Raw genomic sequence first — 21,686 nt, 5'->3', positions numbered from 1 at the left:
AGTGACGACGATAAGAATAAACAAGTTCGATCTCAAGCATTGAGAACAGGCTTTGGGTCAGACGCTGCCAACTTGCAACGTTGCAAAGGTGTTTCATTGATATGTCGATCCCCGGCGGCACCCTACTATAGGTCGAGTAGCATAAGTGAGCTAGACTGTATAATCACAACGTCGCCTGGTGATGCTGCCACTTGATATTTATTGTCGCATTGACCTTTATCTTAGAGACAAAAGAAACAGGTCTGATGGAAGTCAAAGCGAAATCGAGTCGTATTGAACTCATCATTTAGATAAGCTCTAGATAGCCGACGGCATTGCTACAACCTAAAATACGCACTGACGTGAAAATGGAAGAGTTGGCATGAGAGTTGCAGAGTAAGGTGGTATTTGGAGGGGTGTGATAGTGGCACCCGATTGATCTGTTAACCAGATAGCGAATGGCGGCTTAATGTACTGGGCCAGATCTGCCAGTGGAGTAATATTCAATCAATAGCCGTAAATTAGATATGTGAAGAACTTCTCAATGCCGTGCTTTCAAATATGAAGTATCTCTGTTGTATAATAAAAGCTTCTTTAATCTTGGCGTACCACAAGTGCCGACTGCCAAGAGGCTAAAGATAAGAGTCGCTATAGTAGATGAGTGTTCTTGACTCGAGATGCTCTTGTGGTCATTCTCCTCTTCTTGGAGGTTCGATGGTACGTTCAAAGGTCCGATAATGTCTTGTTTAGGAAGGTGGTCTATCAACGCAGCATTCAACTGAGACATTCGAACAGGTGGCGTACGAAAGTCGAGTTCGGACATTTACCCGGCAAATCAAATAGCACCGATCGTCAGTCATTTTGTTCTTTGCTCGAGCATTCTGGACACGCGGAAATAAAGTCATTTACGTGACAGCTCATCACAACAGATGTTCTGGAATGAGACAGCTATGAAAAGCCATGCGATCATCTCCGAAGTGATTGCAGTTGAAACGGCAGTCGCTTTTCGAGTTCACGAGCGATTAACTACCTAGTTAAACACGGAGGGCCTGGATTTTACTAGCCAAGATATCCAACTTACATCTGTCCCGTAGGTCTTAAGGTCTGATTGATCTCCTCCATAACAATCATGACTCTGCACTGTTAGATTCCATCGACAGTACTCATCTATCAGCGATAAACCAGTGCGGGGTTGAATAGATGCGTTTGCATTGACTTGAAAAGCATGTGGCATCTCAGCAGGTGGATTGAGAAGAATTATCCTTAGTGGCCTATGTTGCCAAAATAAAGTAGTCAAAAGGCCACCCTAAGTCCGCAGAAGATGACTAAATTATTTCGTCTCTTATGCTTTCAGCAGTTAATTCTTCTGACAACGTGACGATCAGGAACAGGGTGTTATACGCATCCAGTACGACTTCACAGCCACGGGCCATGTGAGCAACGAAAACGCGAAATCTCAGACGGTGTCAAGACGACTGAAAGATATTAGTCACCCTGAAAGCCTTTTTATCTTTGCTTGAAAAGCTATCTTAGAAATAGGTAATCAAAGTAGAATCTGGTTTGAAACAGCGAGCATTAGTGTAACTAAATTCTCATTTGCGTAATTGAAATGCATTGCTTGGAAAGCCTCAATTTAGAAACCACTAGAGATAGAATAAAGTAGCCTACTGCTCACATAGCATCTCAGAAGGTGACCAAATTAAGCCATCGCTCGTCCTCTCGGTGGCTAATTTTTCTGAACCTGATAACCCCCAAGCGATGCGGCTGATCGGCAAAAACATGCCGCTTACACAAACTTCATGCAAACAAAATAAAGCCTTACTGCACGGCATTCTCATAGCCCCAAGACCCTTAGATTGCCGGATTAGACTTTCACTAGCTCCAGCCACAAGGGCTCAGCTTTGCTAAAAGGAAGACTCACCTCTGATCCTTCAGGCCTAAGGCTGCCGTGAGTACCGGTCTGGACCAAGCCCTCGGGTCAGCGTTACCAGATACGAAGCGCAGCATCGCTGCATTCCTGATGACAGCCGCTTTTTGAGTCTCGGGCTACAGTAGTGGGAGTTTATAACTAGTGAAATTGGGGGCTAGGCTCGGCCCGGGCTATTTTCTTCGGGTGCTGGAATGTGAGCAGTAAGCTGAAGTGAGAGAGATATGGCAAACTGAGAGGCTGGGACTTTGAGTTTAGATTACTTTGTTCTCAAGCCACTATTTGGACTTGAAAGCTCGTGTTACCATGGTCTTCGTATTACTGGTCGTCAGCACGATATGCAGCTAGGCTGTTAACCTTACCGCCGTCCACGTACGGAGGTTGCCCAAGTTCCCTTCACAAGCCAGTCATCAAGTAACGGTACTGGAATTAACCTCCTACGGGTATATAACAACCATAACCCAGTGAGCCAAGGCCACTGATCCAGCGATCGACCAAACTCCCTATCTACCTAAACGAAGTTACCGCAACAAAGCTCCATCATGATGCTTCCAACTGCCCCCGTCGTCCCCATGGATTTGGGCGACGACTTCAAGTTCGGTCCAACCGTCCTTGACCCTATCCAACCAGAAGACAACAACGACTTGATCCAACTCAACGGCTTTCCCAGCGTTGAAACCACAGGCGGCGATATCGCCCTGTCACAACTGGGGGTTCTGGCAAAGTTCCATGGCACCTACAGCGGTTTCGGCTTCAACACCATCTTCAGACCTAACGGCACAAAGACGCCTACCCCTCTCCCCATTCTTCCTCCATCCGAGGACCCCGCTGACAATATCCTGCAACTCAACCTCACCAGCGAGGCAATGGCATTCAGCAAGGGTCTTACTGACGTGCCCAATCGCGGTTTGGATACACAGGCCGATCTGATGTTGAACGGCGTGCCGTATACTCAGACTATTGCTGATATCACTGAACTTGTCACCCCGCCGAAGAAACAGCCTGTCATTCATTTCGAACCTGGCCTTTGGATGCACGTTCCTGCTAGTCAGGAGATGCCCGTCCTTCCAGCTTCACTTTCACGCATGGCTGCTATTCCTCACGGAACTTCTATCAACGTCCAGTCTTTCCAGCCAACTGTCACTTCCAAGGGCGCACCGAACTTTCCCCCAGTCGATATCACACCTATTGTTGTTGGTCAAACTACCAAGATCGCCTTCAGAAGCCAGACTGCCTCCAACAACAACACCCCACGTCTTCCACAAAACCTTGCGCCCTTCATGAAAGCGGGTACCATCACTCAAGATATCTTGAATAACCCCAACACTGTTCTGCGTAACGCCAACAAGGGCAAAACCATTGTTGAAAACACCACGTTTGCGGTGTCTTCCCTTCCCGACAACCCTGATCTTGGCGGAGGAACTAGCAATATCGGCTTCCTCGTCGGTGCAGACGGTGGAGCAAACACAGCTACCGTCCAAGCCCGGAGCGCCAACGCAAATTCTGTCAAAGTGACAGCACAGTATTGGCTCTCTAAGATCCGAACCAAGATTGAGCTTCCTGTCGTTGACATCAAGACTGACAAGAAGAAGTTTGTGTCCCCCGCTTCTTCAGGCTCAAGAGATGCCGTGCCCAAGTTCTTGGTGGACATGAATGTCCCAGCTGCCAAGACTGTCAATGTCGAGTATACTCAGATTCAGTATACTCAAACTGTCTTCTTAGACTTCAACGGTCTTAGTTGGCCCCACGTCACCGTTGGGACTTTGGCACCGACGGCAGGTCACAAGTTGTCGCAGGTCATCGTCACTAACTAAGTACTAGTAGGCTCTTCCGAGACAAGATTAGGAGGGGTGCTCTAGGTGATGGTCTATCAGTTTCCTTCCATTGGCAGTTGACAGTCATTGACCTTGATGGCCTTACATGAATGTATTTTGATCAAATAGTGATTGGACAGCGGCGGATGCCAGATGCTCATTCGGAATGATTAGTTTGAGTTTATGCAACAGGCGGTATTTATAATATTGAAATGTATTGTTAGTCAAATCAGGTAACTCCATTTCTCATAATGAAATTAATTGCTGCTCTTTGTCTTCAGGCTAGCCGACGGTTCAAACGGGCTCATGCTGGGACTGAGAATATAGAGGAAAGGTGAATCAGATTTCTTCAACAATTGGGGCGCTGGCGCAACGGTAGCGCGTCAGATTCCAGTTAGCTGTCTAACAGCGTAATTCGGGGATTCCTGAAGGTTATCGGTTCAAATCCGGTGTGCCTCATATTTTTGCATCTTTTGTCTCCACTGCCAATCGTCACAGACCCTCTCTCAATGTGACATCATATTTTCACTCATATGGTAGGACCAAATGTCAATTAATCTACTATTTACTTCTTCTTCTTAGGCTTGGTCTTATCCACAACGTCCACCCACTTCATGTCGATACCCCTCTTGCCAAGAATATCACTGGTGAGAATCTTTCGCTGGTCACCTTGCACGACAACTTCCATTGATCCAGGCTTGGCGCCAGCAACTTGACCCACGCTTGCGGACCCCGCACACTTCTTCTGCAGCTCAGGTGCCAGGACTTGAGAGTCGATGAAGAAAGGCTCCAAGTTGGAGATTTTGGTGACGACCTTGGTACCGGTTCGTTTCTCGATCGTGATGAGGATTCGAGGTGGTGATCCAGCTTTGGGCTTTTGGTCCGGTGAAGGACGACCCTGTGAGATGAGGTGGAATGGTTGACAGAGGTGGGTATCCTCAAGGACTCGCTTTTGGAGGGCGCTTCGAGTGATGCGGCCTGATGCGAGCCAGCTGCGATCATCGTCGGTTGGTCTGTTGCCGAGAATCTCATTGGCAATGAATGGGTCGAGCTTGACGCTGGAGTTTCCTTGACCACCTAGCTCGGGATGTTGATCGATGTATGATTTCAACGCTGCTGAGATTTCGTGCGCGCCGTAGAAGTCGGTTTTAGATGGGAGGAGAGTAGGTACGAGCTTCGATGCTGGACGGTAGACCATTTGGACGTTGATTTTCTGCCCTGAAGACGCGCCACTGCTTGTTGATGGTCCAGCCCCTTCATTGGAAGGGCCAGCATCAGCGGCGGGTGCCTTCGGTGTCGGGAGTCGGTATGGTCTGAAGCCGTTGATCTGGGAATCTTCAAAGTCGATATCGAGAATGACTGTCTCACCACCGTTGCGGTCCTTTGATAGTACAAGTTTCTGCTTGTGCAGATCCTTGATGAACTTCTTTGCGTTCTTCCATGACGTCTTCTTGATGTTGTAATGCCGGCTCTGGGATCGGAGATTGGGCTGAATCATGTTGGCGATGATAAAGGAAGGTTGGAGCGGGAAGTTCAGGCCATAGTGAGGTGGACTGCCGGACTCCTTTGCCTTGTGGCATGCGAAGAGGAAAGCTTGGTGGAAAGCGTTGTCGATTTCTTGTGTTGTCGGTTCTTGGTCCTCGTCGACCTCGTCTGCTGCTTGTGCCTGCTCGGGCTGGGCGCTCGATGATGGCTCCGCTGCTTGGGTGTCATCTTCCAGAGATACCTTACCAAGTTGAGCTGCTAGTCCAGCACCAAGACCATTCCATCCTTCCAGACTAGAAGGTGGCTCAATACCTCCACTGCCAAGGGACTTCCAGTTCCAGCACTCGTCTCCAGCCCAATGAAGAGCCTTGACCGCGGCACCCTTCTGTCCTCTCAAGTCGTCAGGGAGGCTGCGCACGTCGATCTGACAGGTTCCAACCCAAACAGGCACGGTGTCATTGTCAAGGCCCGCGACAGCCACAACTGCGCCTGTGCTCGCTCGCTTGTCCCAGGCGGAGCTCTTAGCCTTCACCAAACCAGGAACCATCAAGTCAGCACCATGCTTCAGCTTCTCCTCAACAACGAAGTCGGGCGTATGTAGAAGAGGAATGAGATTAGGGTTGCGCCACAACGTGTAGACAGTCGGTATCAAGCGGGGGTTCTTGCCCGTCTGGAACCAGAGAACGCGCTCATCTTGGTCTGGGTGGGTACCGATATACACCGTTCCCTGCTCAGTTGGTGTTAGAAAGCGCGCAGATGATGTAGACTCTGGCAAAAGTGAGTTGCGCAATGTCGACTGTGAGCTCGATGACGAGTCGCCAGATTGCTCAGGGAGGGGAACTTGGTAGTCGCGTATAATTTGATCGGCGAGTTTTCGGCGATCTGATGAGCGCAGAGGCGCCAAGTTTCTGATATCGGGCTTGCGCTTGAACATGATGAATGATAAGAAAGATGAGGGGAAGGTAGGGATGCGGTTGAGCTTCTGAGCTTGAGGCTTGGAAATGTGGAGGAGATTTATTTTTTGGTGGAGGGGCAGAGGGCGATCAGTGCTGAGTCATCATGACATCACGAGATCCCCCGGCGGTTGAAAGTCACAGTGAGAAGGATGCCGGTGACTCACGCAGAGTCACTGTACAACACAAACAACAATAGGATGACTGTCTCGATGACCAAATATTTACTGGTAAACAATGCAGAATTGGCACAGCGTTGCAGCTAGACGGATTGCGCTGCTGATTCGGATCCCAACCAATAGGAATGGCGCCAGATCCGACAGCCAAAGTGCTGGGCTTAGTTAGATGCTCCACCAGAACTTTCCAGTAAGCGTAAGCAGACGCTAACAAAAAGTGACACTGAGTCTGTGGAAAGAGGCTGCCTGGACAATGCCAATTAGGCATCAGTCTAATACTTTACATCCTGTCATACTGTTGCACTTGAAGCACGAGGCTTGAATTCGCAATCAACAACCATGTCTGGCCTGATTTCGCATGCCCGCAATGTCCTTGCCGCGATTGGCATTCTCAATGACAATCCACCAACTCCCCTCACAAGCCTATTCAGCAATCTACCGAACTACCATCGAATCCTGATTAGCGGTCTCCATGGCACTGGAAAGTCAACTCTCCTTGAGAAACACCTGGTGTCAAACCACAAATATATTTCGCGATTTACTATCTTTACATGTCTCCATATCGATACCTACAGATGCAGCAACGTTACCTTCCATACTATGGATGTAGGCCGAGGTCGACCAAGTGGACACCACAAGATGGAGAGAAGATTCTTTAATCAAGCCAATGCGGTCATTTGGGTCTTTGATGCAGATGATCATGATTACTTTATCGAGTCGAGAGAAGAATTTCTTCTCAAGATTGAACATGAAGATGGTGTGCGAGAGGGTGTACCACTCCTCTTACTTGCCAACAGTCGAAATCACACAGTGAGCTAACACACTTTGCATAACAGCCCTTGGCTGATCAAATTACAGGACACGGAAAATATGGATAGTGTAAGAAAGCGCTTCTTTGAAAAGACACCGACTGCACTCAGCGACAGATCATATGTGAGTTTCAAGGCTTGTGATAGGTCTTTATTAACAACCGGCAGGCATTTATTGGTGCAAATATCGTTACAGGAGAAGGTTTACAAGAAGCTTTGAAATGGTTCCGTGAAAGCATCGAGACCCTGGACACGAACAATGCTACGATGACGAGGACGAAAGTGTTGAGTGTAGAGGAAGAAGCCATCATGATCATGAGGAACAACTAAGGCCACAAGTCTAAACGGGTATGAATGGTATTGCAGGCCAGATTGGGTTGTTGTACGCCGATAGTCGGTCGGTGGCGGTGTCCTGATGTTTTCATAGGCGTTTCTTGACGAGTCAACGGCTGTCAAATAATCCATTGCGTTCAACCCCTCTTCGGAACCACCATCCATTTTCTCTTATTGACACTTTGCTTAAGGTACGAATGTCGACGGATGGTTCACGTGCTTTGCAAGTTTTCTCATGTTTAAAGCCCTTGGCTGCCTCCGCGGTTCTTCACCGATGAACATAGCGACTTGGAACGTCAAGCCGTTTTGAAAACGTTCGACGGGCGTCTTTCCCTTCAATAACGCGGCACTATACAACTACAGTATACTTTCGTTTCACGGCAGTCGCTCAATACTGTGCCAGCATGAAGTTCTTCTACCTCGCCTTGACGCTGCTTCCAGCAGTAATGGCCTACGAATATAAACCAGTTCCCGACTTTAACTATGAGCCGGTTGATGAGTATAACTATTTCATCGAAACGGACCAGAAGCATATAGCTAAAGGGATGAATAAATTCCAAACTTGGCACCGAGAGTCTGGGACTCCGTCCCCTGAAAAGCTGGAGATGGAGAGGAACGGCACATTGAAGGGACCCAAGGTTCTTGTCCCCAATCCAAGCTTCGAGATGAACATGGGCAAGCCATGGAACATAGTGGGCGAGGGTGTTGAGGTTGTTGAGGACGAGTCACTGTCTCGCAAAGGGAAGAATTCTCTGTAAGTTGCAGAGGTGCATTTGCAGTTGTCCGTACTAACAAGCTTTCAAGGCTGTTTACTCTCACCAACCCAGACCAACGACCAGAAGTCTGGTCTGTCCACCTCAAAGAAATAGAAACACTCAAGATCTACTATCTGACATTCCACTACCGGATCGTCGAAATGGAGGGGGTCGGACCAAGAGACCAATGCTACATCGTAATGCAACTAGACGACCTCGGAGTAGGGTTTCCCTTCTTCGTCGACCCCCATGCCGATCCACGAATTGTCGTTCCCAACTGCTACAAGAAAGTCACTGTACCAATGTGTCCCTCGAAGGGAATAACGCCCCTGGTCATCTCTGTGGCCTGTCAAAGGGGTATCGGATTGGGCAAGGCCGTCAAAGTTTCCATCGATGATATAAGGATCGAGAAGGGCGAGGGAACGAGTGCGGATTGGAATTTCAACACGCCGCGAGCGAATTACAGATACTTTGAACGTGATCTACAGGCACCTGACCACTTCCGGGAGGATACCTTGAAGCCTGAGTATGCGAAGACTCAAATTGACTCGGTTAAATGTGAGGGCGACTTCTGTTTGGTCAAGGGTGTGCGGCCTGAGGAAGATATTAAAGGTTCCTATGATCTGAATGATGCCATTTCGGGTCGTCATGTTGCAGACATGTAGACACTGCACGACATTGAGAATGTTGGTCATGGCTTTGTTGCCATAGCAGCTAGAATAAATTAAATCATTCCTAATGCCTAGGCTACAGGGACAGAGGAGTCCATGTGGTAGTTTAAGTTGGAATAAAGTTACCAAATTGTTTCGTGTCTTGTTTTCTCAGCGATCACTTCTTCTGACAACCTAACCCCCAGTAGACAGCTTTCTGCTACGTAGCAAGCAATGTTTTGAAGGTGGCGGCTCAACGGTCGACGTGAGATGAATGGCGGTGATATTTGTCCCGGACCAGTTCATGGCATTACAATGGTCGAGGAACATATCTTCAACACTCTTCGCCCTCGCGCGTAGAAAGCGGCAAACTGGATCAAGTAACGTGCTGTTAGCTGCCTTTTGGAACTCCTCGTCAGGGTGTCAAAAGAATTGGCCCCTAGAGGCATAAGAGACGAAATAATTTGGTCACTTTATGCCAGCTTAGACTAGGAGTTAGGCTACTTTATTATGGAAGCCTAAGCCTTAGAAGATAATTCTTCTATTAATTACCTGAATGCCCTCAGCTCAATTAATCTGTATAGCCCAAGGAGAGGCTCCTAGCGCTTATCATTCTATCCTCGTTGTGCCTCTCCCATTACCATAAATCCGGGCTAGTATATGCGTGAAAAGTCTTCTTGATAGCAGCTTTGAGATTCTTCCTCCTTGCGTTCATACTGCCTTTGGGAAGGTAGCGACGACTGATCAACTTTGCGCTAGACATCATGGTCCAAAGCATGTCGATAGACTCGTCGGAGCCGCCAAAGGTCCAATACAGTAAATTGGCGTTTGCCTTGCGCCAACCTTTGATCACGTCGACCACATAGCCGTCAAAAGAAGTAAAATTCTCCGCTTTCCAGCCCTTCCTAGGTGGGTGTCAGTATTTGAAAAGACAAGAGGCTTCATCATGCAAATTCTTACTTCTCTGTTGACATCATATCGTTGGCTACAATTATGCTCTGTTCAACTATCGCCATGGTAGCGTTCTTGAGACTATCGCGAGGGCCTTGGTTCTCGGTAAAATTCCAGAGATAAGTGAGGGACTCGTTGAAAAACAACTCTGTGAGATTACCTGCACCCCAAATGTGAAGGTCTTTGGCTGCAGAAAAGTAGGTGTCATCACCTCCCCTCGGAATTGGAGCAGAGTCGTTCCCAGAATTTCTCAGGGATTGGCTTATTTGATTTGCAGCCTTGCTCAGCTCATGGTCAAGTAATACGAACAACTCGTTGAGACCAGCAAACGAATTCCAGAGTAGTTGTGCAGCCGGGCCTGAATCACTTGTGTCCATCTCTTCGCTACACCAGATCCAGTCACAGACTGCTCCCACCAATAATCCACAGTCTGGCCCATCAGCCAGTTTGACAGTCGTGGCAACAGACGACGTGAAAGTGATTCGTTTCGACGGCCTGTCCCATTCCTTCCAGATCCTGATGGCGTCATCCCACGCGTCTTGAGTTTGCAAAGGCTCCCACCTTTGCCACTCGTCGTAATCGCGATATAAATCTTCGACGCGATCAGGGCAGTTGTAATCCGTCCACTTTCCTGTTTGGACTCCCCTGGGAATGGTCTCGGACGTCCCGTTAGCCTGGCACACGGTTGGACTGGCTGCAATCAGGATACCGGCGATGCCAAGGGTGGATCGTGCCCATGCTAAAGTCAGCATAGTGGACCGCGGATATGGTAGTGGGAAGAGGGCTAATATGATGCAGTGAAGGTGACAGTTGGCTTAATTCAATGGAGAGAGTGAACGAGAGAATGAATGATTGAGTGAGTCAAAAAAGAGAAGGAAATCAGTGTTGAGAGTTGGGAGTAGAATAAGTGGGTGCAGGACGAGGGCTTTTAGTCACAGCACCCAACGGTCGACTGGTTCTAGGAATCAAAGTGCTGTGCCTGACATTGGGGTGCCAGGGCATTTGTTGGTTGTTGGTTCACCTGCATATAAATCTCGCTGTTGTCGGACTTCGGCAGGGCTCAAGTACTCTTCAATGGAGTAAAACCCCAGTTAGGTGTAACCCATGCAGTGTGACAAACAAAAGGACCCTTAAACATGCGACTTTTCAGTGGAGACCATCCAGGGTTGGGGAATTAGGGTGTCGTTTTCATGAGGTTTGACCGCCGAGAGCATGAGGAACGACTTTTAGTTGCTCTTGCCTGCTTACCTAGGTTACCTAGGTAGTATTTGGCCGCTTTGTTTTACCGCTAGGGAAGGGATTAACTTTAGCCTGATTTACACACGAGAGCACATCATTAACATTGGGACGACTTAGGTGGGTAACAGAAGAATTAACCTCTAAGGCTTAGGCTGCTATAATAAAGTAGCCGAAATGTCTTTCTAAACTGGCATAAAATAACTAAATTATTTCATCTTCTATATTGTTGGGGGCTAATCCTTCTGATACCCTTGTGATGCACAGATACTGTCATGGTCTTATAGAAGAAAAATGTCTGTGGCTAATGTGTAAGGGTATCAGAAATATTTCTTGAAGAAAAGATTATATGAGCGTATAGGTATAAACAATGACCCCCAACATGAAAGCCAAACAAGTTGCCCCTCCCGCAACGACTCGAAGGGCCGTACTCTCCAAACTTTCCCTCCAAGTCTTACAATCCACTCCATCAGGTTCATCTCCGGGCCAGCTGCACTGCCAAGAAGTCATTGTAGCATCGATGCTTGATACATTTGCAGGGACCAATGTGTCGGCGCACCTGTCTGCCTCGACTAGAGATTGAGTTAAGGCACAATAGAATCCTTCGAAGTCATTATCGCTCTTGTCGCCCCATGGTGGTACCTTTTGTTCTATAAAGTTAACGGAGAGTCCGATAGGGGTCGAGCAAGTTTCGTTGTTGGTCGCGGCAACAAGGTCAACTTGCTTCAAGGGGCCTCTTGTGGTGAAAACGACTGTGCCAACAGCGGTGGCATTTCTCCTTAACCTGATACTTTCTTCCGGATAACGCTCCGTAGGAGGCTGCATATAACAGTTCGCCCAGCGAAGGTGGACGGATAGTTCCCATGTACCCTCCGTGTTGAAAGGATACGTATAGTAATCGAATTCGATGTGCGGGCTGCTGCTAGAGTGGTTGACCAAAGGCTTTTCTCTTAGCTCAGCGTGAATGGACTTGTTGTAGTTGCTGTAGTTCCAGACAGTATATGAAACAATTGGTTCGAAAAGTGGTAGAAACTCGGGATCTCCGTAAGAGAATACGATAGGGAACATCGGCGATGGGTTGTATGTCTCATTGCGCGGGAAAACCAGGTCAATTTTGAGGGGGGGATTGCCCCTAGTTGGGTCCTCGGCTGCTGCTTTGCGAAGCATGAGAAAGCAGCATACCAAGAAGGTACACGGTATGTGTGAAATGTGCATGCTGATGGGGTGTGAAGAACGATGACATTCATGGATAAAGAAAGACGTGATCAGGTTCTTGTAGGAACAAAACCCCAGGGTCCTACATATAAGATTACTCTGCCATGATTGGTGTACCTGCCTGGCCGTGTTGCCGGCTTGGTAGTTGTTGGTTGATGGATGTTGGTGGTATCCTGGGGCTTGGCTATGCATGGGTATTATTAGCATGGACGCTTTGATCTGAAGAGGCATTTGGAGAATAAACAGCGACGCGATCTTTTGGTTAAACAGGTATTTCACCAAACGGAACCAACAATGCTCTTGAAATAAAGCAGTATAATATTCAGAAGTCAAGCAATGAATTCGTCATCGAGGAGTAAAACGCACCCCGTCTGTTGCGTTGGCACCCTGCCAGTCTTGGCTCGATCCACTCCTAGGTACGCCGCAGGTTTCTCTGCGTTGCATTACTGACCAACACAACCAGGTGAGTAACAGAGGAATTGTCTTTTAACCTCCAAAAGCCTCAATTCTAGCCTAATCTTGCATGAGGTGACCAAGCCTTTTTGTTCCTTGGACTTTGGAACTCTACTGACGACAATGTGGAAGTTCTTTTCTACAAAGTTCCATGCTGTCAATGTCGAACCTCGCCCTCTGAATGCTTTATCATAGCCTCTAGATCATTGAGAAAACGTGGATGAGCCTCAACAAGCCTCATGCCATCCTTCCCATCCATCTGAGCAAGCTGCTCAACCATCATGGCATATCTTTGCTCCCTTTCAATCTCCACTAGCGTCTCACTATCCTCCTGGATCTTCCCCTCCCAGTCCTTGACCTCCCGTGACAGCTTCTCAAGCATTCCAAATATTCTTCCCTTCCGGCGTTTGTACATTTCTTCCAACTCCACTCTAGCCCTGTAGCGCTCCTCGAAGTCGGCCAAGGTTTCCTTGTAGGATGACATGTTTTCGGGTGATGGTTTGATACTGTCTGGCATCTTCTCGGCAAGACTGATAAAGCTGATGATATTGTCCGCCTCAACACGAATTTGCAGCGCATCTTCATAGGCTTCATCGTAGTCATGGGTCGCTAGTTCCAAGTTTTCTTTCCACTTTTCCGCCCGCCGATCGTTCAGCTTCAATATTTCTCGCCGCCAATTCAAACGAGCTTTGGCTTTGTAGATTGTCTTGTCTAGGACTTTGTTGTAACGCTTGGCTATGTCGTGCTGATCTTTGCTATATCTTGACCGTGCCCTCGGAAGCAGTTTCTGTTGGGCATCGTCGCTGGTAGGCTTTTCATGAGATGCGATCTCTTCATCCTCACAAGGAGGAGATCCAGCTTCGTTGGGTGGTAAGCTTGGCTGTTTTGGAGGAGAATACCATTCTCTCGGTGGCATGCATGGCGTCATGTTACTGCCGGCACTCGACTCTTGGAGACTGATAGCTGTCAGGAAGCGATTGTAAGTTTCTGTTCGGACCTCGAGGTGACGGTTTTTGAGTTGAGCGATGGCTAAAAGTCAAGATTAGAAAGAACATGAATGAGCTGGAAACGACTATACCTGAAGCAGCTATATTAACAGCAGGATCGATGGAGAGTCCATGAGTAATGCTACTGGGTGATTCGCACGGTGTTACGTTGAACGTATAAACGATCTCCTCGCTTGAACGAGGCACAAAGTTACTGAAGGTATAGGAAGCGGTGGTGCTTTACAAGTTATCTTGCGGGGCATATCCTCCTGCCTGCCCGAGCATCTCAGCAGAGGACTGAATGCAATGAAGATCGGGAATAGATTTGTTCCTATCCGTTACGTGTGGGCGTATTTTGCTTTACCCGGCATCCTTACCAAATCGAATAACAAACAAACACCAATGTCCTAGCGTACAATATTATGCCACAAACCTATAACAATTCTATCTTCACTGGCTGTTTGTCAGCAATAGCCCGTCGCTCACCTCACTGAAACTGGTAGCCCCGCTTTAACCTGTCGCCACGTTTGCCGTAGGGTTGCAGGCATCCTCGTTTGACAATGCCAGCGCTTGACTATTCAAGCAATTAAATCGTTTGACGGGTGATCATGCTGGCCGTGATCTACTTTCTCCCTCTCTTTCATCTTCTCTCTTCCAGATTCCTTGCAAAGAACACTTTGATCTGCCCGTGCAACCATCTCACACTGTAACATCTACCGAAAATGGCCCGGCAGGAGACCCAAGAGGATTCTCCAGCTCGTGCTTTGCGTCGCAGAACAGCCCGCATGGATCTCAGTTATTGTGAGTCATATCCAGGAGCCCAGAGGAGTATCAGAAGGTTGATGAATATCCAGTCAATGATCTGCCCCCGGAGCAGGTCGAGGCTCTCCACGATAGGGATGCTGCCGAGCTCACGACTTCTACTCCGGGTCCTTCCATCTCGAACCAAGCCTCTCCGAAGGGTATCCGTAAGAGCCCTCGCAAGTCTACACCATCCAAAAAGAAAGCTCAGTCCTTCAGGCGCTCATGTACGTTTCCCCATCACTACCCAAACTAGGTGGGTGTCGGAAGAATTGTCCTCTAAGGCTTAGGCTATCTTATTAAAATAGCCTAACTACTTCCCTAAGCTCGCATAGGGTTACCAAGTTATCTTATCTTTGATACCCCCAGGGGCCAATTCTTCTGACACCCTGACACCAAAATCCATGACCTAACAAGTTACACAGCTACGGAGTCCACACTCGTCCCCGATAACGATCAAGATCAAGTCTCCGAGGAGCATGCCGCAGCTAAAAAGCTTCGACAAGAACGCCGAAAACTCTGGGACAGGATGGAGCAATGCGAAGAAAGCATTGAAGAATACCAGAAGTTGCTTTCTCGGGGTGTTGTGGTCAACGGTGTGACTGTCAACCAGCGGGCCGATATGTGTGAGGAGCTAGAGAAGGAGCTCGCTCAAATTTGTGATCGAGTTTGGGATATCGGAGGGGAGCTGGATGCTGTTGCTCACAGGGCTCATGGGTTGTTGAGCAAGCAGATGGAAAGCTCCGAGTGAAGCTGAGGGTCTATTTTGGTGGATTCGACCTTAAGTAGGGCATCGAGGCATCCAAGGCCGAGACATGTAACTTGGCAGGTGGCCCGGAAATGTCTCCTGACGCCTGGCCACTGAACTCCGTTTCCGACTATATTTTGGGCCTGTTCTTTCTATCACCCTAGTCTTTAGAGGAAGCTCTGGCTTTTAAATAATGAGGGTATGCCGATATAGGAAGGAGAGAGATGTACTCGTCGATAATTCAAATCAAAACAGGGCTTGTGGTCATCAGACTTTCCTCTCAATTGACTTTCAACTGGCCGTAGCAGACTTGATGTATAAACATTTTACGTGTATTTATTGTCGGCTTCAGCCATTTCTATGTTTAAAATATTGATCATCCGCTGACTGCCACCGCGTATGTGGGCTATACCCCAGCGCCTTTGCCTTGCTTTATCCAGCTCTTCTTTCTAACCCTTCTCTATTCTATGGGGGAATCATGTCCAACCATTCCAATCCTCTGGCACCTTCTTTTCAGACATAAGAAAATTTAGAAACATTAGGATAATGTAATGTAGGTGGCATACTAGCCATGCTCGCTTGCTGAAATACTGGGAAACCTCTCCAATGCATCAGACGTATGAAATGTTATCGTATTACCGCACGCCAGCCTGTACCAGTCGGCTTTCGGCGGCGGGGTTGTTAAGGAATTTGGGTACAGAGTCCTGAATAATGTTAGTGAAATGTTCATTATGAGAATGGGTTATAGAGGCAAACTTACAGTGGCCATTAGCTTGAAGACTGCATCTTGAGCAGTCTCCAGTAAAGCGGTCACCTCCTTCAAGGTATCCGCGACAGTGGCATCTAGGGCTTGTGCCTTGGTCATACGCTGCATAAGACTTGATCGAATCTTGTGGTTCACGTTGACTTCGCGTGGTGAGCCGGGAGCGAGGAAGGTGTTGAAGATGACGTGGGATTGTGACAAGGTCTCGTTCATCGCATCATCGGAGTCCTTCTTCTCGAGCATGGCTTTGGCGTCACGGATGATCACATCAGCCTGCTCGTAGAAGGCAAGACCCTCTTCACAGTATGTCTCGCGTAGGTTCTCACGGAACAGTAGACGTAATGTAGGGTCGAGCAGGATCTTCTCCAGCTTATGACGGTTGCTTTCGTTGACGCCACCCTTTGATGAGGAGGCATCGGTCTTGCCTTGTGATGAGCCTCGGCTGGATGAGCTGGTGTCGACGAGGTCCTGGCCACGCTCGGAGAGTTGATAGATGGAGATGGGTGTAGGTTGGAAGAGCTTGCAGGCGGCGAACTGGTTCATGTAGGCCAAGTCGGCGTTGACTGACTCGATGAGGTTGTAGTGAACGAAGTGAGTGGCCATGTTGACGGCTTCTCGTAGATCAAGACATGTTGTGTTGTCTCGCAGCCACTCAGCCGCTGCCAAACCGGTAAATGTGTCGTGGTATGTGCGGCCGTTAAGCTTACGCTCAGGCTGAAGTCTAATACCTACTGCACCCTCTGAGTAAGGGCCTTTCTTTCCTCGTCCATCAACTCCGATCAGTCGACAAAAGACAACTTCAGTGGTTGCTCGATCCACATGACAGAGATCGGTCTTTACATCACGCTCCAGGTACAAAAGAGGCCCTGTGATGAGACAGTGCAGCTCGCTTAGCTGATCCTGGTAGAGTCCATTGGATTGGCAGAACCAGTCGAAGATGGTGATACCCTTTGAGGTTGGCCTCCACACTCCTCCTATTTGCTTAAACAACTGGTCGGGTTTTCCATCGGCAGACTCGATATAGCGGGCGTCGACAAATTGTTGGCACAGATTTCGGGCTGTGTTCTTGTTCATGGAGAAGGTTGTTGTGGATGTGGAGACGACGGTGCCTGAGGGGTTGTTGGGATCGGGCATGCGATTTGACTGGGTCAATTTGAGATTGCCGAGGTTGTGGATGGCATCTTCGGCGAGGAAGGTATGTTCGATCTTGATAAAGCGGACACGGTGAGGAACAAGAGGTAATAGACTGGCGAGTAGGGCGGAGAAGAGATCTTGGAGGTCCTGGAAGTAGGCAATTGTTAGAGGACATCCGGGTATATCCGGGAAATAAAGTAACCAACCTTTGATTGTGGTCGATCGTCGTTGTTTGCGCACAGCAAGCGCGACGAGGATTGTGTAATTGTTCCCTTCGACATGGTTGGTTTATGCGTGGAAGCCCGCCTATCCAAGGAGAAGCCTGTTGTCTCGAGCATCACTTTCGAATCAAAAATGAAGATTGCCACGGCACGAGACTTCAAGGTCGATGATGTGCGGAGACACGGAATGATAAAGAAAGGAAAGGGGCCCTGCATTACTCGTGCGGGCGCATGGCAATTCCTGTTATGGAGATAATAAAGCGGAGAACCACATGGCAAGCCGCAACACCACGCGACTTGCTAGATCTTGATGCAGATTAGCTGAAGAAAATCCACGTGTTGCGACATGGTAAATTAGCCCATCCCATCCTTCAGACCCGACCCGACGCTCTTTAGGATTCTCCATTAGTCCGTGCCTACGGGATATCTACAAGGGATGGACCAACAGGCTGGCTCTGCCCTGATGATTCAGCCCAACTCAGCCTTTCCAGCCATCTCATGCAATGCAATGCCATACCATGTCGTGTCATGCAAAGAGAGTCAGAGTCTGCAAGTTTATTCCCAGGTACACCCTAGAATTATGCTGTGGCTTTGGCTCTGACCCTTTTCTGAGACTCCCGAAAGCAACAAGGTTTGGTTCTAGGGCATCTTCAGTTTAGCAGCGGCACCTTAGGGCCTTGGTACTTGGTTTTGGGCCAATCATCATTCTGTTGCCGCCTAAAACAGAGCCCTGGCCCTTACAAAAATCCCAATACTGTATCCATACTACGGTAAACCTGATCCTGAGAAGCAACTGCATTCAGCTAAGGAGCTGTTCTTCCGACAAAGCAATATTCTTACCGACTACCTGGTCGCCTTTTGTTTCCTTCTTGAGAAACTGAAAAAATAATTGGCTGACGAATGAGTGATCGACACTGCAGATCGCCATGTTACATTGTGATTGAAGGAGCTGACCTTCCCGGTTCCGCTCGTCCACTTTTTATTTCTCTGCAGATTACTGCTTGCGGTTCCGCTTACGAGGTTAGAGGAAGATGGGAGACATTGATCCGAATTTTGACGGCCTTTGGTTCAGAGCTCAAGACTTAGCGCTTGGCGCTAATAAGCCACCGGCTAAGACACTATCAAAGACTCGGCCGTAAAGAATGGAAAAACATATCCCGGCCATACAAAACACAAGAGACCAACCCTGACTCAGCTAAAGCCTTGAGGCTCAAACCTACGCTAGGAACAAGAAGACGCAAATTACGAGATAATTCCGCCCTTTGCCCATTCGTCAATCTACCTGATTCACTTCCTGCGCGGGCATCTCCGAGATCTTCCTTTAACCCGACCTGGAAATTATTATGCACAATTGCCGAGGTCTGGAATAATCCGAACGTTGATGACGGGTAGATTGGTTAAACTTTGATACTCGTATTTCCTTCTCGAACGTTTCATTTTTTTTATTGATGGCATCCCCGATTGGTTTCTTCAGTTTCTCTTCCTTCTCTCCAAGCCAAGCCACTCCGCTCGCCCAGCCTACAGAAGCGCCCATACTATCGTTTTTTCTCATAAGCCCACTCTAAGATTAACTAGTTCCAACGAACATGAAGCTAGGCGATCTTCCTGTCTTTCACCTTTTTTCTCTACTGCGCTAGCTAGTCCACTGCTAGTCATTTCTCATTTGCTTGGGTGATCAACTATGCGGCGATCTTCCGCTGCCTCCCCCCCGGATATTATGGGATAGTCCAACTCTGCGCCAATAGGGTTAAAATCAGGGTTTTTCTCAACGGGCGGGGACTTGGACATGGACTAACTGTTGTGGCTCGTAAGCTAAATAAAGCTCGTTGAACGCTGCGATGTCGCTGTTGTGGGAGCAGCTAAGCAACGTCACTCTCGCGTGGGAGATGAGATGGAGGCTCCGCTGCCCCTAGGTCAAATTTTGATCTGTGCTCGGAGTAAAAAGAGCTTATGGTACGATTCAGGAGCATTATTCCACGTGGAACCCTGGAATACGCGCTCTGTCTTCGGGACGATCATTTCGTCTACGAAGCCCTACGCTGGCGGTCTGTACCCAGGCCACAAGTTATTACCTTCTTTGCTATCAAGCTATCACGGGAGTTCATATGCGACGACCCTGCATTGACCCATTCTTTTCATCGGGTGGCTACAGACCCGAACACTCGAGCTCCTACGGTTCGCACCATCATCGCTTTTCGAACCCAATTTCGCTTCCTAAAGATGTCGGCCAACAACCAATGTCAACACAACCACTTCAACTTGAAGACAATAGTTCACAACAAATATTATCCGAATGAATACGACAGCCGGAACCTGTTGATCCGTTAACTATCACGTAAAAAGGTTGACAGCGTACCCAAGCCACCTTTCATCTACTGACTCGCAGGGTCCCCTGCCCCCATCTTCCGCCCTTCCGGAGGCCCTCTAGGCCGAGTCGGCCCATTTTAGTCTCAATTTCCCACGTGGCCGACACGTTTTCGTGCTCGAGACTATGGCTGAGGCTGTGGCCTGTGCAGGCTTAGTTTGGCTTTTGTCGAGATTGCTATGGTTTGTAGCTTGACTTTGACACATAGTGACATTCTCACGGCGTTGTTCTTTACCAGGGGTCCGGGTCAGAGATAACAAGGGTCTAATGCAGATGAAGGCTGCTGAGTTTATCTACTTGGCAAGTTCATATCGTCCTTCAGAGCACTTTATTGAAAGATATGCTGAGGACTTGTAAGCCGTCGAGGAACCCCTCAAAGCTTCCCCCAGTAAAACCGTTGGACGTTGCGTAAGCGGAGCTCTCATGGCTGGTTCTGAAGCTCTACCACACTGACTCAGCTCCATCTGACGCCGAAGCTCTATCCTACTCAAGTCTCTCTCTATCAGCACGACGCCCGCCTCCGCGGCATTGACCAGCAAGATCCTCAACTAGGAGAATAGCTTGGTGAGCTAATCTTGCACGACACGTGGCTGCATGGCATCGTGGGTCGAGGCTGGAGCGGGAACTGCATCCGCACGGAAACGGCACTTCGTAAAGGCTCGAATTTCAGTCGAGTGGCTGTCACTCCTGAGCTATACGGCGGCGATGGCGCTGTAGGGCTAGATATCGTGCTCTTGGGGTCCACACACTACGTCTGTGAGGCCTGGCCTTGAGCAGAGTGTCAGTAGATATATGCCGGCGATCGCGTGGGACGACTAAAGACCGATTCAACTGTATCCACTGGAAGGAGAGATATGTCTGTGAGGCCTCAATCCGTATAGAACCGATAGCACAATCCAGTATGTCTCAAGTCTGAAGACCTTGACGAAGCGACTAAGTGGACTGTTAGGGCTAGTGCGGGAATCTTTGCGATGCGACTCGAGTCTCGGAACCCTCGGGATTCCGGTCAGATTTGCCCACCCGGTCACAAGAAGAATCCCATATAGAGCAATTGATCTTGGTTCGATTCGCCAGCGCAGGTCCTTGCGCCGAAGTAAAACTTGGACGCCCCGGTATTGGAGTCTAGTAACTTGAACAGTACGGTATTTGCAAGTCGGAAAAACTATGAGACTTCTTAGTAGTAAGAAATACCTGAATCAATGTAGCTCGCGGAGTTCCTCGTATCATAATAGTGCAACTGGTTGCATAATTCCCAGTGTTGCTATGTAGAAGTTTGAGATCGCTTACCCTAAGGCCAAGACAGAAAACGCGATTTAAACAAACAAAGCAGAACAATACAAACGTTTTACTACCGGGTCATACAAAGGGATTTTTAACGATAAGAATCAATATGAAACTTTATATAATTAGGCTTGCGTTAGAGTGCCCTTGTGTATTCTTGCATGATACTCCCGGATGACAATGATACTATCGTCCACATTTGATAACAACAACAATAATCACAACAAACCTACATGATTGACATTCTCTTACGTGTTGCCAGCCAAATAATGCTATGACTAAAACTCAATTCATTTAACGAATGTCATTAAATGTGCCGAGACAGCTATCATCGTTACAATCCAGACTCGGCTTATTTCTGTGAAGCCTGTATAAACACCAATTGCGAGCAGGACTTTCAACAAGTAAAAGCTCGCTGCGGGCGAATGGTTTAGTGGTATAATACTCCCTTAGCATAATTCATCTGAATAATCTGGGAGTGGTCCAGGGTTCGATTCCCTGTTCGTCCAAAAATTGGTGGTTTAAATCCACTATTATCCGCTCTTTTTGCTCCCTGACATCCTGAACTTGCTGCGTGGTACTGTAGTTTATCTCGGGTACATTTCTTCAAAGGTGTCATTGAGATACATTCTTTTTTCCATCGCGGTGTTT

At 48.2% G+C, this 21,686-nt stretch overlaps 8 protein-coding genes and 2 non-coding genes across 10 annotated transcripts; 5 read left to right on the top strand and 5 right to left on the bottom strand.

Moving 5' to 3' along the window:
• The first annotated feature begins 2,367 nt into the window (after positions 1-2,367).
• B0J16DRAFT_183707 (uncharacterized protein) lies at positions 2,368-3,849 on the top strand. Its single transcript, XM_046122676.1, has one exon. The coding sequence runs from the start codon at positions 2,449-2,451 to the stop codon at positions 3,718-3,720; it is 1,272 nt and encodes a 423-aa protein (XP_045979019.1). The 5' UTR covers positions 2,368-2,448; the 3' UTR covers positions 3,721-3,849.
• A 220-nt stretch (positions 3,850-4,069) lies between these two features.
• On the bottom strand, positions 4,070-6,201 carry B0J16DRAFT_348950 (uncharacterized protein). The gene has a single exon (XM_046128821.1). It carries the CDS (start codon positions 6,137-6,139, stop codon positions 4,286-4,288), a length of 1,854 nt encoding a protein of 617 aa, XP_045979018.1. The 5' UTR covers positions 6,140-6,201; the 3' UTR covers positions 4,070-4,285.
• On the top strand, positions 4,079-4,179 carry B0J16DRAFT_t299. Its single transcript has one exon. It is a non-coding gene; the product is annotated as a tRNA-Trp (tRNA).
• A 378-nt stretch (positions 6,202-6,579) lies between the features above and the next one.
• Positions 6,580-7,587, top strand: B0J16DRAFT_348947 (uncharacterized protein). The gene is made up of 3 exons (XM_046128820.1): positions 6,580-7,144; positions 7,193-7,500; positions 7,571-7,587. The coding sequence occupies exons 1-2, from the start codon at positions 6,674-6,676 to the stop codon at positions 7,361-7,363; spliced, it is 642 nt and encodes a 213-aa protein (XP_045979017.1). The 5' UTR covers positions 6,580-6,673; the 3' UTR covers positions 7,364-7,500; positions 7,571-7,587.
• A 293-nt stretch (positions 7,588-7,880) lies between these two features.
• On the top strand, positions 7,881-8,896 carry B0J16DRAFT_388500 (uncharacterized protein; the record flags this gene model as incomplete). The annotated part of the gene is made up of 2 exons (XM_046131752.1): positions 7,881-8,230; positions 8,281-8,896. The coding sequence occupies 2 exons, from the start codon at positions 7,881-7,883 to the stop codon at positions 8,894-8,896; spliced, it is 966 nt and encodes a 321-aa protein (XP_045979016.1).
• Positions 8,897-9,432: 536 nt separating this feature from the next.
• Positions 9,433-10,830, bottom strand: B0J16DRAFT_183687 (uncharacterized protein). The gene is made up of 2 exons (XM_046122675.1): positions 9,842-10,830; positions 9,433-9,786 (listed from the first exon to the last, which is right to left on the bottom strand). The coding sequence occupies exons 1-2, from the start codon at positions 10,582-10,584 to the stop codon at positions 9,519-9,521; spliced, it is 1,011 nt and encodes a 336-aa protein (XP_045979015.1). The 5' UTR covers positions 10,585-10,830; the 3' UTR covers positions 9,433-9,518.
• Positions 10,831-11,413: 583 nt separating this feature from the next.
• B0J16DRAFT_324128 (uncharacterized protein) lies at positions 11,414-12,235 on the bottom strand (the record flags this gene model as incomplete). The annotated part of the gene is made up of 1 exon (XM_046125809.1): positions 11,414-12,235. One exon carries the CDS (start codon positions 12,233-12,235, stop codon positions 11,414-11,416), a length of 822 nt encoding a protein of 273 aa, XP_045979014.1.
• A 658-nt stretch (positions 12,236-12,893) lies between these two features.
• On the bottom strand, positions 12,894-13,664 carry B0J16DRAFT_388497 (uncharacterized protein; the record flags this gene model as incomplete). The annotated part of the gene is made up of 1 exon (XM_046131751.1): positions 12,894-13,664. The coding sequence occupies one exon, from the start codon at positions 13,662-13,664 to the stop codon at positions 12,894-12,896; it is 771 nt and encodes a 256-aa protein (XP_045979013.1).
• A 2,242-nt stretch (positions 13,665-15,906) lies between these two features.
• Positions 15,907-17,449, bottom strand: B0J16DRAFT_358087 (regulator of G protein signaling domain-containing protein; the record flags this gene model as incomplete). Its single annotated transcript, XM_046129568.1, has 3 exons — positions 15,907-15,975; positions 16,032-17,315; positions 17,375-17,449. The coding sequence occupies 3 exons, from the start codon at positions 17,447-17,449 to the stop codon at positions 15,907-15,909; spliced, it is 1,428 nt and encodes a 475-aa protein (XP_045979012.1).
• Positions 17,450-21,454: 4,005 nt separating this feature from the next.
• B0J16DRAFT_t300 lies at positions 21,455-21,544 on the top strand. The gene has a single exon. It is a non-coding gene; the product is annotated as a tRNA-Ala (tRNA).
• The last annotated feature ends 142 nt before the right edge of the window (positions 21,545-21,686 follow it).

The sequence above is a fragment of the Fusarium flagelliforme genome (genome assembly GCF_020744385.1).
Source record: "Fusarium flagelliforme strain FIESC 12 MPI-CAGE-AA-0113 chromosome Unknown B0J16scaffold_7, whole genome shotgun sequence".
NCBI lineage: Eukaryota > Fungi > Ascomycota > Sordariomycetes > Hypocreales > Nectriaceae > Fusarium > Fusarium flagelliforme.
Note: the sequence above shows the minus strand (reverse complement) of the source record. Positions and strands in the feature narration are given on the sequence as shown.

Bases quoted from the DNA above. Each gene is read 5' to 3' on its own strand.
- B0J16DRAFT_183707 (XM_046122676.1), top strand. From the start codon at position 2,449: ATGATGCTTCCAACTGCCCCCGTCGTCCCCATGGATTTGGGCGACGAC.
- B0J16DRAFT_348950 (XM_046128821.1), bottom strand. From the start codon at position 6,139: ATGTTCAAGCGCAAGCCCGATATCAGAAACTTGGCGCCTCTGCGCTCA.
- B0J16DRAFT_348947 (XM_046128820.1), top strand. From the start codon at position 6,674: ATGTCTGGCCTGATTTCGCATGCCCGCAATGTCCTTGCCGCGATTGGC. The intron at 7,145-7,192 runs GTGAGCTAACAC...ATCAAATTACAG, and splicing joins CCAACAGTCGAAATCACACA to GACACGGAAAATATGGATAG.
- B0J16DRAFT_183687 (XM_046122675.1), bottom strand. From the start codon at position 10,584: ATGCTGACTTTAGCATGGGCACGATCCACCCTTGGCATCGCCGGTATC. The intron at 9,787-9,841 runs GTAAGAATTTGC...ACACCCACCTAG, and splicing joins GATATGATGTCAACAGAGAA to GAAGGGCTGGAAAGCGGAGA.